The 15,004-nt window shown below is 38.3% G+C and overlaps 2 protein-coding genes across 3 annotated transcripts in view; one reads left to right on the top strand and one right to left on the bottom strand.

The window, feature by feature from the left end:
• LOC114656573 (fibrinogen-like protein 1-like protein) overlaps positions 1–15,004 on the top strand; it is an 80,543-nt gene that overhangs the window by 22,099 nt on the left and 43,440 nt on the right. The gene's annotated exons all lie outside the window — the stretch shown is intronic.
• The window catches only part of LOC114656574 (fibrinogen-like protein 1-like protein), a 37,983-nt gene continuing 28,132 nt past the window's right edge, over positions 5,154–15,004 (bottom strand). The window contains exon 3 of the mRNA XM_051931340.1: positions 5,154–5,710. Coding sequence (XP_051787300.1) covers positions 5,223–5,710 — 488 coding nt within the window. The 3' untranslated portion in view covers positions 5,154–5,222. The remainder of the gene's footprint in view (positions 5,711–15,004) is intronic.

Genomic DNA, 15,004 nt, shown 5'->3' with positions numbered 1-15,004 from the left:
ATTACAGTACATATAGTGGTAATATTGGTATTTTACATTCTAGCACTGCGGGAGACATAGCAGTACAGTATACAGGTTTACCTTTACATTCTTTATTTTTAGGTAATGTGTTAAGCTGAGTTTGAAATTAAATTAAAGTGTTTTGGGGGCATATTTAGGGTTTAAACTAAAAAATAGACATTTTTTTAATCACATCCAAAATTTGCAGTTTTTCACAATTCGTGGGTGCTCTAGGCACGTAACCCCCGCGGATTTTGGGGGTGTACTGCACTGTCAAAAGATTCTGTTTATAATAGAGACAGGTCTGAGGTTTGATGCATATATCATTTTAATGATAACAATAGACTTCACCTCCTCTTTTTGTGAACCCAGTGTTAAAGGTGACAGAGTAGACAGACAAGTCAGAGACCAAAGGAAAGACTGGGTACCATCCTGGCAGCCCTGTTTAATAACAACACAAAAGACTGCCAGTAATGGTTCCAAACAAGAGGTATTCTCCCAGGGAGGTGGTCCCCATACGCACATGTGTGACACCAGTCAGTTTAAAGATTGAAATGGGATATTTATGTCACATAATACTTTCAGCCAACTATGTCAATATTATAGTTAGGTTTTTTGTTTTTTCTTTTATAATGTTCAGTTTGAACTAGTTAGGCTTGGTTTGGTGAACAGTTTCCCTGTCTGGCTTGGCTGCTTGGAACCCTTTTGATGGAAACAAATATGTATGGATGGGATACTATTATTGGAGTGTTTTCCAGAACTGATTCTGTTGATATTTGGGCAGTTTCATGACTTTTAAAGTATTTGCCTAATTTTAATTAAGAAATTTAACATTTCATATCAGAATATTTTATGGAGACAAGACAATATAGCTGCAGACAGACACTCAAGTCCCAGACTCTCACTCTAGGAACTGTAAGTTGGTTTTGGAGTGCATAGAACTCAATTTGCCTTACTTTGGATCAATTTTTTTTTGTTGTATTTTTACCATCATAATTTTTGTTTACTGTGCCACTATTTTTTATCCTGTCTCTTTTTGTGAGTCTGTTAGCAAAAACTGACTCTGAGGTCCGGCGACATATTATCAGGTTGTCACTGTTTAATATGGTAGCATGGTAATACGGTAACACTTTTGTAAGATATATCATAACTAATTTTATGATGATGATAATGAGCTTCACAGCCCAAGGAGCAAGATAACCTGACCAGGAAATGGAGTTTAAACAAGGAGCATGGAAAGAGTTGTCTTTTAAACAGGTAAAGGTAAAAACTGGAATGAGCGAATTGCTGCCATCAGAAGCAGAATCCCAAGACAAAAAAAAAAACTTGAACTGAAGTAGTTTTGTTTACAATTTTATACATACATTTTTATACCAAACATTTCATGTTGCCTTCTTAAATGCTTTTCACTTCATAACATCACGCAACATGATGATGGCAATCATATGTGAATGATAATTCTGATGAAACCTCAGCCTGAAAATGATGACATAATGGCATTACCATGATAGCAATTAAATAAATCATAACAGAAAATAATGATATGTAGAATGGATCAGAAATGAAAGACTATAACAAAAAATTGATGTCCATTGCAAAACCTTGACAGAAGCTGTCATTCTTTTTAAAGGTTCTTAGTACTGATTCATGCTAGTGTTTTTGATTATGAATTTTGGCTAACCTATTGGGTTTTTTCTGTTTTTGGTTTTGTTTCCTTTGTTCAATTTTGACCTTGGGATGTTTTGCTTAAGATTTTCATCTCCTGGTCTACCTGAAATGAAGACTGGACTCCTTTGGTACTGTATCTCTTCGGAGAATCCTTGGGTACCGTTGGTTTGACTTTGTGTCAAATGAGCGGTTACTCATGGAGTCTCGAATGAGGCACATTACCTGCATTGTGAGGGAGCATCAGTTACGGCACTATGGCTGTGTGGCGAGTTTCCCTGAGGGTGATCCGGCTCATAAGATCCTCATTGTTGGGGACCCGAGTGGCTGGACCAGGCCAAGGGGTCGCCCACGTAACACCTGGCTGCGACAGATAGAGGGTCATTTCTGGAGGGTGGGACTGGATCGCGTGTCTGCCTGGGGGGTTGCAAACTGGGATCCCGAGTTGTTTTGTTGTGTAGTTGGTACGGCAACGCACTGTACCAGTGCATGCTCCCCAACTTGACTTAACTTTGTCTATTAGTAAGGATCTGTTTATTTTTCTCTCACATGCTTTGAATGCTCAATTAGTTAGTTTTCAAAAAAATATTTTAGAGTTAGAAATTACTTTTCTAATTTATTTTTTAGCTTTTGCTCATTTTAGTTGTGCTACATACAATGTAAGTACTGAAATGAAGAAAAATGGGAGTCAAATAAGTGTGAAGTGGCTTTTTCTAATGATATCTTGCATAAAGTAGCATATTATTTCTCCTCAGCAACATGTGACATTAGCTTTAGATTTAGAAGACATTATGTGATTTTTTTGTTGATCTTGTCGCTGCACCATGTCAGATTACAGGACTGGTAATTGCAGTCTGTGCCACATTTACTGACTGAGCACCTATGTTCCAGCACAGTTGTGTTCACCACTTTTTCTGACAGCCAATAGTGTGCTGCCTGAAGGAGCCGACCCTGTACAAAGTGTTAACAGCTACACCGGGTTCAGCAGCAGTCTCTACCTTTTATTTCATTTTTCCATTCTGTTATGGTATGTAAGACACAAGACATCAAACAGATGGGGCTCTGTTTTGTTTATGAGGTCCATATCTATCTATCTATCTATCTAGTTCCCGTGCTTCCTGACAGAATCAGTACTGCACTGCTGCTAGGAGAAGGGTTGATGCTGTGGTATAGTGGGTCCGTGGCTCAAAAAGAGTGGCCATTTTAATTAATAAATAAGTAATGAACGTACTCACGCTGGGGAGGGAAAGCAGGTGTGAGCGATCTGCTGGGAAGATGCCCCGTCTCAGGGTTGGTGCGAGCCAGTCAGCCATCTGTGCATTGCCTTTCTGGCACGTTCAGGCAGTCTGATTGCCTTATCAGGCAATTGTAATTGCAAAAGCTCCCCAGCCTATAAAGTGGAATGTAAAAAAGAGAAACAGAACAAGAAGGAGTGGAGGTTAAAGAACAGAAAGATAGGAGCAGCAGTGAGCCGGTGCTTAGAGAGAAACAGGCGGACGGGAATGGTGCCCCAGGAGGTAGGGTGTGACCCGCATTCAGGAATGGGGGCACGAGGATCATTCCTGCTGAGCAGCAAGGAGCAGAAGTGATTGTTAATGCTCAGGACGATCCTCTTGCCGGGTGGTGCCTGTGACTGGCAGCGATGGGATGATGGCGCGCTTTTGCTGGGTGGAGCCTGGATTGGCAGCAGTGGGCACGGATGCAGAGTCTGGTGGGATGCCGTGGATTGGGCATTGGGGACACCGGCCAGTTTTAAAGGATGTCTGTGCCTGTTAGTGGATGTCTGACCATGCTACAAGGTCTGAGTATTGTAAGCCGGAGAGGCATCGGATTTAAAAGGGAAGCACCAGGGAGACTTTTGCCTGCATTTTAACCTTGTTTTAATGGAGAACTTATTTATTGGATTTTAACTTCCACTGTACAATCATTTTATGGATTATTTATTTAACTTTTTTTGAGCACTGCACTTTGTGGACAATATTTGGATTTTTTTTTAATAATAAAAGCACTTGCACTTTTCACCATCCCCTTGCTTGGTGTGTTTTGTCATTATCAGCTCAGCTCATCTGGTTACGTTATCGATGGTGTCTGGTTCAAGAGGCTCCCAATATGGAAGAAGGAACAAGGAGCGGACCTGCACCGTCACAGGCGTGTTCAGCTACAGTCTTAGCCCTTTTTTCATTTTCAATTCTGTTTAAGTATATACAACATGAGACATTAGACAGACAAGCTTATCTTATATTTGTGAGGTTATAAACACACGTTTTCCTCCTCCTTCATTGCTTTATTCTATGCATTGTATTTCTGAATGAATGATCATTGGGTATCATCTCTTGCATGAAAGAGCTCAACAATAGACCAAAGACCAATCAAATCTGTTTGATTTTACCCTAGCCAGTTGCAGAATAGCTTTCCTCAATCATTAGGTATGTCACATTAGACAATCAGTACTCATGGGAGCTGGCCAATCAAATGGCTAAGATTATGTAAAAGAAGGCTAAGACTGAGAATCTCTGGAAAAGCTGTCTAATGTGACATAGCCTGAATGCAGTAAATTCACGTCAATGCTGCTATTCATGCTGCCCTGCTAAAAGGAGACTAGTGTCCATGCCTGTGTTCTCCGTATATGGTGTTTACTAGTTCTCCCCATGCCCACATGGCTTTTGTTCGGGTGCTCTGGTTTTCTCCTACAGTGCAATGATATGCAAGTTAGGTGGATTGGTGTGCTAAATTGGCCTCTGATATGAGTGTATGTGTGTTTACCCTGTGATGGGCTAGCGCCCTATCCAGTGATTGTTCGCGCCTTGACCCTGAGGCATGCTGGGATTAGCTAGAGCTTCCTTGTGACTTGTGAACCCCTTGCTCTAAAATATAAAAGAAAGCATTGGCAAGCACTTAAGAGGCTCTCTGATCTTTTCTTCAACACTTTAATTTATGCAAAAGGCCAATTTCTCTGTGTTCTGCCCCACATGTTATTAGCATAGATTGTTTTTTGTTGGACTGTGCACCTGATTGTACATGGGGGAGTTCATTTCCATTGCACAGATTGGTCAGAATTCTTATTATATAAAGTTTTTTATCACATAAAATCTGGCTATACTGGTTATTTTTAATTGCTTTTCATGCACAGCACATACAGTTGTGATGGCCATCACTGTTCTAACAGCAAGGGAGGCAGCACCATTTGGAACTGCAGACATGCACTTTCAATCTGCAGAAAACAGTCAAGAAGAAACAAAGAGAAACACTTTTCTACCATAAACATAAACTTTAATTTTTAATTAGATTTCACAAAAAGACTCACATTCCATTTCCCAGATAAATGGAGGGACACCCAAGAAGAAGATGAATTAATTCAAAGTGATAAATGTTAAGCAAAAATTGAATGTGGTACAAATATGATAAACACATGAGAGTGCCTGCAACCCAACAGTAGAGCTGACACTAAAAAGGTAAAATCATATGGATCAGTTATTCTAACAATCAGAGGTAAACATCTGGCGAGTGTTTACTTTCAGCCTCTTCATGAGCTTCAAACCACTCCACTACTTTTCTCTTTATGCACCTCTGCATATACTGGATGGCCGAATCAGGATGATAGACCCCATGCATTTTGTGCAGAGATTGTGCCAGGTCAGGCCACTCTTTACATTTAAATTTGAGGCAAAACATGCATCATACCACCATCCCCCATAACCACTTGCACAGTTGCCACTATTATTGTCCTGATCCTTATCCTTGGTGGAGAACTTTCTATTGTCATGCAGCTTGTTGGCTTCTGGTACAGTCATGCCATCTCCTGCAGTCCCGAAGTAGCTGCCCAATCTCAGTTTGTAGCCATTTGTTTCATTATCCACTAAGAACATATTATAATCAGCATACTTCGTATTGTTTGATGCATCATAGATAACAAAACGGATTTCATAGATTGTCTGTGATGCTATTTTGTAGATGTACTCCATCCCCAACCAGTGGTCCTGCAGAATGTTCCCAAAGCCATACTTGTAGGTTGTCCAGGATTCATCCCAGGTCAGCTCACCAGAACCTTTGTTCCTCTGGATGACAGTCCAGCCACCACCAGTTGTGTTCATTTCACAATACACCATTAAGGGGTGGGTATCTTTGGGCTGAATAATATACAGACCACTTGGACTGTTGCTGGGCAGCTGGCTGCAGTCTCTGTAGACTAGAGAAAGGAGAAAAACAACGGTAGGAAAAGTAACTTTCAACTAAAGTTTACAGTATATTGTCCATTTTTATTTTTGTGGGTTTAGAGCTTTTCATGTGTATATTGAATGTACTAACATACTTAACTCTGATTTTACTCGGTGCTTTGCAAGGTAAAGGCTATAAATAAAAAATAGTAACTGATGTTTAAGAAGCTACACATGGAGCTTTTTTAATGCATGGGTGTAAACTGTATTCAGTGGACATGAGCAGCAAGTGCTGTTAAATGGCATTGTAATGTGGCTTCAACAAGATTGTGGCAGACCTGAGGTGGTGACAAAAGTACTCTGAGGTAAATATATTTAAAAATCTGTAGCTTTGGATAATGACTGAAATGTCATCTATCCAGCCATTCATCCATTTTCTAAACCTGCTGATAAGAAAAACATAAGCAACGTTGCAGTTTTTTTGATGTGGAAACAGGGAATTTAGTAATTTCTGTATAAGGTCACACAGAATTGTAAGATTTTTCTCTGAGAATGTAAGAGCAAGTGTTTACAGATGAGGAGAATCATTTTTGCAATAAACTGTCCCAGTACATTTAGAAATCTTTTGAAAATGTGCACTTCACATTCAGATGAAAGAAAATGTTGGCAAATAGCCTGATTGTTCACCTGACAAAGTACAATATACAAATACCTATTGGGAGGAGGGGGGGTTCAAAAACTATGTACAGGTGAATTTTAGAAATGTAAGAAATACTATATATGCAAATCAGTTACTAAGATTATTTCCTGCCACAGCAGGCTGTCTGTTTTTCCTGTGGATTTTGGTTTTCTTTGTCTTGTTTGGTTTTGTCACTTATCAATAACAAGAACAACCTCTTGTGGACACCAGTGTAGGGTTACCTGCTTCTTTAGAATGTGGCCACATTTTCTGCACCCTGGCATCTCCAGTGGGATGGTGTAGCATCTGCCAATGTGAACAAGTGAGTGCTTTCAGATATTCTTTTTTAGAATGTGCACTATGTTTAAAGATTTCTGATTCTTTTAAGAACTAAACCACAGTCAGAGTCTCTGTAGAGCTTGTGATTGTTCCTTTTTGCATTTGGGTTCTGTCCATGTGTTCTGTATTTCTTCTACAGTATATCCCTGAGGCATCTTTGAGTTAGTTCCGTAATGCTGTAGGAGGAGTTCAATTCATTCTTTTTTTTGTCTTCAATTACAAAGATCTCTCTTTCTATGGATCAAGTCTGGACATAATACTGTACAACAGTATGCCCAAACCCACACTCACTCAAACATTTTAAGTAAGTAAATAGCTCATCTTTGAACAACTAGAGATATTTGGAGAAGTTTTACATGAACATGGGGAGAATACCTAAGCCACTTAAACTACAATTTATTAAAAAAGGAGGTTCAAACTACTAACAGCGGAAACTATAATTATGGGCAAATCCAGCAACCTTGGAATAGGAACACCTGGTTCTAAAAATTCAATAAAGAATAAATGTAAAAAAAAAAACATTTAAGTTTTATTGATATTTAAATAGTATCAAAATGTTTTACTGTTATGAGATTAAACTTGCACAGACACGAGGTGAACTTGCAAACTCCTGCTACTAGGTATCAAACCAGTCTCCTTCACCTAGGAGGCAGAAGGACTAAACACTGTGTCAATGTTTAATGCAACTTTTAAACTTTGTTTAGTGTTTCAAAATAATGCAGATAAAAATGTAGCACTAATTCAGTATCATGTAGGTTCATAATTTATTATTTAGCAATTTTCAGTTTAAAATATGAAGTGAATTAATAGCAGAAGTACAGTACGCTTGCAGTTAAAACATGATATAATTAAAAGAAAGCAGACTCAGGGAAACCAGCAGCTGTTACTGACTTTGGGAGGACCTCTCCTATAAAGGGGAAGTGATGCCCTGATTTCCTCAAACCTGTAAATATGACTCTTTATCCCTGGGTGATATCCACAGCACTGGCCACCACAAAACCAGTGACACAGACTTTTATTGGGGAAATAATGTTTTTGACGTAATAAAAGGTACAAACCTTTGGTAGTGCTAATGACTCTAGCTTGCGCTCCTGATGGAAACATAATGAAAAGCACATTAGTGTTTTATAATGTTGTGTAAGAATCCAGGCACACAATTTTTAGATGAACTGAAATGATACACACAAGTCAAATATACAGGGCCATTTCTGACCTACTTGATGCCCCAGGCAACAAAATCAGTCCCCCTCCCTTCACACCACCATACACAGACACAAACACACACATTATGCTACTAACACAGGCTAATTACTTATTTAATTAAAAATAAATGTAAATAGAATAATAAAATAATAATAATAATAATAATAATATAACAATAGAGGTCTATTGCATGTAAATTGTTTATGTACAAAAATCTACAAAACTTGTAAAGAAAAATAAAATAACAAAATAGAACCATTTTGCACGTAAATACCTTATTTAACAGACTCTACAAACTTTATATAGGAAAAGAAGTACAACAAATAAATAATATTAGAAACATTGCAAATAAAGTCTTTTTAAAATCGGGCTCCACTTGAATTTCTTGCAGCAAAATAATTTGCAACATCATTATATGATATATTCCTAGACACATCTCTGTTAATGATCATCATTATTGACCTCAAGTAATTTTTTATGAGCTTTACTTTTGAGAAGCTACAGTTATGGGAGTAGTGGCTGCATTTCTGAGGGTCATCCACATATTTTAATGTATTTCATTTAAATTAGTTTCTAGCAAGAAAGATAACAGGTCCAGTGTGGTCATATTAGCTTTAGGAAAATCTGTGAAAACTTCCATTTGTTGTGCAGTGCTTTCCCATCAAGGTCTGACTGGTCATTGTAGCATCATCAGCAGGACCATTTTGGTGGGGAGGGACAACTGGTGCTGTGCTTGTGTAGTCCTAAATGTGTCCCTGTGTAATGTCCCCCTGGTGTGTATGCAGTGGTGTAGTGGCCACAATGTCCCTGCTGCAGTGCCAGTGCTCCTGCCTCCAAGACCTCCTCTCCTCAGGCTCAGTCTCTCTCCTTAGTACCTCCCGACCCGAGGAACAAGCTAATCAGGCGGTGGTGATGACAGTAGGAGGCTGCCTGGATTAAGTTGCTCACTGCACCTGGTCAGCCGTTATTCACCCTGCAGTGTCACGCTTGAAGAGGACGAGGAGGAGGGTATTGGGACCTAGTTATGTAAGCTTACGGCAGGCTGTGCATCAAGTTGGAAGACTGGGAGGGGGTCAGTGGAATCCTGACACCTGGTCCTGGTTGCAGATATGTGCCTAAGTTGAAGCGGCTCTGCCTCATGATCACGCAAACAGTGCACAGGTAGTGAGGAGGCAGGACGTCGCACAAGATGCCTGTCACTATGCCTGCACTGTTCTGGGCATAGTGCAGACAGTGCAGACATTGCTGAGGTGCACAACATAAACATTTCTTTGTGCTCCTGTCCGGTTTGGACACATTTTTCTAAACAAAATAAAGATAGGAATCGCTACAGATGACTGCAGTAATGCACCCTGACCCTTATGACACCCTAAGCTCTTGCCTAGAAAGCCTTTGCCCAGAAATTGTCTCTGCATATATTTTTCAAACCATGAAGTTCTTTTATGCAGAGACTCTTGATGGTTTCCAAATATCTGACTCTGGGCTGTTATATACATTAAATACCCAGGGGAGGACTTTATATTAATGATGCACAGTGAGTTACATCTGTCATGGGGATGGATCCCTCTGTATTGTAAAAGTGCAAGTTAAAGTTCATCTCTAATATGTATTTCTGTTGTCTCTGCAACCAAAAATGTAACTTTAATTGCCTTCTGAAAGCTTTTGTCATAAAGTTGGCCTTCTGTAAATACACTGTAACTAAGAATTTGGTCTATCAGCTAGAAAATGTAATAATTCTATATAATCTAGAATGGATGAATAGTTCCATCACTTTTTTACTGAAGAAGTGATTTCTGTTTTGCAATGAAAAATATGTTAGGAATATATTAAATGTTTCAGAGAGGTATTGATGAAAATTACAAGACATCTACATCTAAGCTGGGAATAGTACAGAGAATGTGCTATACTCTTAAACATTACAAGTTATCAGTTGGTTAGACAGATAGAAAATGTTTTATTGGAAGATTTTAAGAGCTATGGATTTTTTAATTATGCTGCAACTATTACTAGCCCTCCCATTCCACATCTGCTTTGTTAGCAGCCCAGACATTGACCTGGTCTCCGAGTTTACCTACTGTGCGACAGACCTACCTTTGCTGAGAACCACAGAAGATCTGCATAACTGGGACAAACCCAAGAGAACTGCAAAACAGCTCACGAAATGAATATAAAACCCTGCAAAGAGAACAATAAGAACTCTCATGGGGCTACTTTTGGCCATAAGTCAAACATCTGAATTTATGATATTATGCAAAGCCTTATTATGCTGTAGTTTTGAGCAAAAGACCTGAACAATATTTAAACAAGAAGAAATAAATATAAAAGTATTTTAAAATACTAGGCAATAAATATTAAGATTGTTAGTTTTTGAACAACCAACTTACGCATTGTGATGTCGTCTTTTAAGCAAGAGATCTTTGACTCCTGATGGATGCTCATCCTTTTATAGGCAAACTGCAAGTCAACACAATAGGTGTGCCATGTTAAGAGTTTACCTTGGCAACTGCTGCAAAAATTCGATTCAACAAACACAATTGTTGACATTGGTTAAATTATAAGAAAGTCATAAAAATGAACAGTTCCAGGAATACTGATTCATGGTGTTTCCACCTTATACACCAGTTTCTCTCCATATGGCTGATTTGTAGAGAGATTTAGAGGGTCTGAGGCACTTTGGAATATAAACACTTTCTGACTGTTTACCTCTTATAAAGTCCCTCTTTAAAGATAAAATACTTTAAAAGAGTCAATTCATTTATTCATCCATTTTGTAACCCTCTTCACCTGTTCAGAGTGGTGAGCTAATAAAACATATATTAAATTAAAAGAACCATACCCAAAACATATCCCCAACATCCAGCATTGCTATTGACACACAAACGACGAATGCGGCTCCCTTTCTCATATCTGCATGGATTGTGTCCTCAAGAGCATTTGCAAGTGCAATTGAATTCTGGGCTTTATGTCCCACATTTCATTGCGTTATGTATCTTTCACGGCTGCCACTGTGGTGTAGTGAGTGGTAAGCTGCTGCCTCTCAACATGGAGACTGGGATTTAAGTCCTAGGTACTTCCTGTGTAGAGTTTACATTTTCTGCCCATGTGAGTTTCCTCTGAGTCCACCAGTTTTCTTCCAAAGACACGTGAGTTATGTGGATTGGCAATTCTACAGTGGCCCTAGATGTGTTGGCATGTGTGTATATTTATGTATTTTCCCTGGAATTAGTTGATTTCCGGTTAAGAGATTGTTCCTGCTTTGGCACAGTGCTTGCTGGGATAGGCTCCAGCTTTCCCCTGACCCTGTTCTGGATAAGTGGATTTCTAAAATGGATAGTAAACGACAAAGCAGATTTTACAGTTTCTGGGTTTGGGAATTGACATTTGAACTTCACATTATCCAGCTGTTCTCTTAACTTTCTAACTAAGGAAATTGCATTTCTTGTTATTTTTGCTAATTAAATAAATACATATTAAAATTATTCAGTGTGTAATATGTTGCCTAAATGTATATTTTACTGAAATCAAAACCAGATTCATGTTCACATTTATTAAAAGATGCAACATATTTGAGGAAGTCTTAATACTTTCTCATAACATCATAAATAAGATGAATAATTATTACTTCCAGGACAACATTCAAGTAGAAGTGGAGATGCTGGACATTTTAAAAATGGATTAAAGACTTGTGGACTTGCATGGCGCTAAACAGACATATATGTGCTAAAAGGTGATCTGTTTACTAGGCTTTCTTGTGTATTAAAGATGTGCTCCTTAGAGCTAGAGGACAGGCACTATACTTGTTGTTTTGTTTGAATTAAGAGGTACTGCATTTTATAATTTTACATCTTTAGTGGTTCATGAATTTCAGCTTTTTTAATATGCTTGTTGTGTTTTGATAATCTCCTCAGTTTTAAAATCTGGGGTTATAGAAAAAAGTTCACTTGAAATTCCAACTTTGTTACTGCTTTGTTATCTTGAGAAATGTTGGTGACTGGTAGAATTCTGCTTTTTAGTCTCCTTTAAATCAATATGAAAGCACAATCATCCATACTTGGATGTTATGAACAAAGTCTGCGTTTAACACTCTTTTGTAACTATTTTATTGATTTTCAGTTTTCTCTGTGACGCTTACAGTACTGATCAGTAAGAAGGCTTTTCTCACATCTGATGCTTCTTCACCTACCCATCTACAGGGCAAAAAGTTTATATGAGGTACAAAAACTGAAATATCTGGAGAAGTAGTAATAGTTCAACATGCCGCACTAAATTTGGTATATGTTTGCCAGATTCTAAAAAGATTTTGAAATATGCTTTCTCCAATTATAAGTAAAATAGAACATTATTTTATTTTGAGTTATAGTTAGTGGGTAGGTTATTTTGGCCATTTAATCCTGCTATTCCTATTTGTGTAATCTTTTAATCTTACATCCTCAAGGCAATGATATTCAGTAGTGTCAGCTGTTAAGTGTGATAGACAGGTGTCACAGTACTAGACTTTGAACCAAAAAGCATGTCAGACATAACATACACAGTTGCTGGATCTCACTGCCTTGATGATGTCAGATTACATGACTAAGAATCATTGAGGATGACTTGACATGACTCTCGCTTAACATACTCAGCACAGTTTCAAGCTTCCTAAATATCATGAGTTCGCTGCATTTTGACAGCCATGAACGTCCACAACTAACCTAGATGGAGTACTGTGTTCAGTTTTCTATATCACATTACAAAAAAGACATTGCAGCCGTAGAGAAAGTCCAGAGGAGAACAACTAGGCTGATTCACGGACTAAGAGGTATAAACTATGAGGAGAGAATGAAGGAGGCGAGCATTCATACATTAAATAAATGGAGGGTAAGAGGAGACATGATTGAAGCTTCTAAAATTATAAAAGGAAATAGTATAGTAGATCCCAGTTGTTACTTTAAAATAAACTGTAACAAGAACACAAAAACATATTTGGAAACTTAAGGGCAGATTTCACAGAAATTTTAGAAAGTTTTTCTTCTCACAAAGATTCACAGACACATGGAATAAATGACCAAGTAATGTGGTGGAGTGCAGAACTTTTGGACTTTCAAATCCCAACTTGATGTTATTATGGACAATCTAGATGAACAGTATGGAAAAACTCGTTGGGCTGAGTGGCCTGTTCTCGTCACAGCTTTTCTAATGTTGTAATGTGCAAAACACTATGTACTGTAAATCACTATAGCTGCAAGTAGCTGGAAAAGTCTTTCTTTTTCAAAAAAACAAAGCAAAAATTATTGTTTGTTTTTTAAAGGAATTCTTACTGTTCGAATAGATACAAAAATATTCATTTTAATAACTTTAATTCTGCCTGATAATTCTTGTACTTGTATGAGAGGAAGACATAGCCAGTTTGTAAGGTCTTGTTTAACCCGAGTTAGTCTGTGCAACTGTAACAGCTGATGTAGTTAGCAATAATGTATCAAGCAGAATAAAAACTATTATTTAAATATGGGTATGCTGAAGAGTTTACTTAAAATTCATGTTTGTTTTCACTTTCACATTGCTTACTTACCATACATGCACGTAATGTCCTCCTGATTCATTACAGTATATGTACACTTTATTAGGAGTACTGTCATTATTGTTGCCACATGAGGATCCTGATAGGACAAAACTTTGCATTGCTTTCAGAAAGCTGTTCATGGGGATTTTCATTCACAACATCCATCATCAACTGCCCCTGCTGTACTGGACTGCTTTGGAAATTGTTTAGTGTTTATTGTTAGCTGTTAGTGTTGTAATTTATTATCGCTGTCAGGGAGCTGGGAAGGGCTTTTGTGTACATTGTTTTTGTTATATTGTGTTTTTTTTCATTATTTGATTAATATATTTCATTGTTATTTACCTGTTCATTGTGCCACTTACGATGTCTCTGTGTGCGAGTGTGTGCATGCCAGTTCAAGACTGAGTGTGGTCCTTTGGTCCCCACAATAACATAAATAAATCACCATCTTCGGATGGTGTGAATTTTAGTGTCCCCACGATCGCTACAATATCACCATGCCTAGACTGAAAGAATGAAAGTTATGGATCCCTATAAGTCTAAGAAGAGATTTTAAGAGATCTCCAAATAACAGGAAATGAACCAATCCACTATCTGGATGATCATCTACAAGTGGAGAGGATTTCAGACAACTGCCAACTTGTCCAGGTTCCCCCAGCAAGTTTAGCCTGAGAGAAAAACATAAAGTGCTGAAAGAAGTTTATGAGGGCCCCAGAATATCATCTTGTGATGCCATAAGTTTCCATACATATGGTTTTTAACATTTTATTTTTTATATTTCAAATACCCTAAAAAACGTGTTTGAATAAAGAGGTGGCTCTTGACATTACTGATTTCAAAGTACACGAGTGCACCATCAGAAAGAGGTCGTCAAAGGAAGTGTTCCATGAGGAAATCTTTGCTGTTCAGAAAGAACATCGGGGCAAGACAAAAGTTTGAAAAGTCCATGACGTCTAGCACAGTGTGCTATGGACAGATTAGGCAAAGGTAGTTATTTGGCCACTGTACCAGAAGACATTTTTGGGGAAAACAAAAGATAACGTTTGACCAGAAAAACCTGAAAGCAACAGTGAAGTATAGTGGCGGAAGTCGGGCAGTTTTTGGTTTGTTACATCAGGGCCTACACAGCGTGCAATCATAAAATCCTCTTGGAATTTTTCATTGAACCAGTTGGTACTTAAGGGTAATTTGAGACCAGGTTTTAAAAGGTTGAAGTTATTCCACTGTGGTGGGTTGGCACCCTGCCCAGGATTGGTTCCTGCCTTGTGCCCTGTGTTGGCTGGGATTGGCTCCAGCAGACCCCCGTGACCCTGTAGTTAGGAATATGGCGGGTTGGAAAATGGATGGATGGATGGATGGAAGTTATTCCAAAGTGGACCTTGCAAAATTTGGATCTGAATCCCATCAAGAAGTGACAAGGGAATT

This window comes from Erpetoichthys calabaricus, chromosome 8, assembly GCF_900747795.2.
Source record: "Erpetoichthys calabaricus chromosome 8, fErpCal1.3, whole genome shotgun sequence".
Classification (NCBI taxonomy): Eukaryota; Metazoa; Chordata; class Cladistia; order Polypteriformes; family Polypteridae; genus Erpetoichthys; species Erpetoichthys calabaricus.
This window is presented reverse-complemented; position numbering and strand designations above follow the sequence as displayed.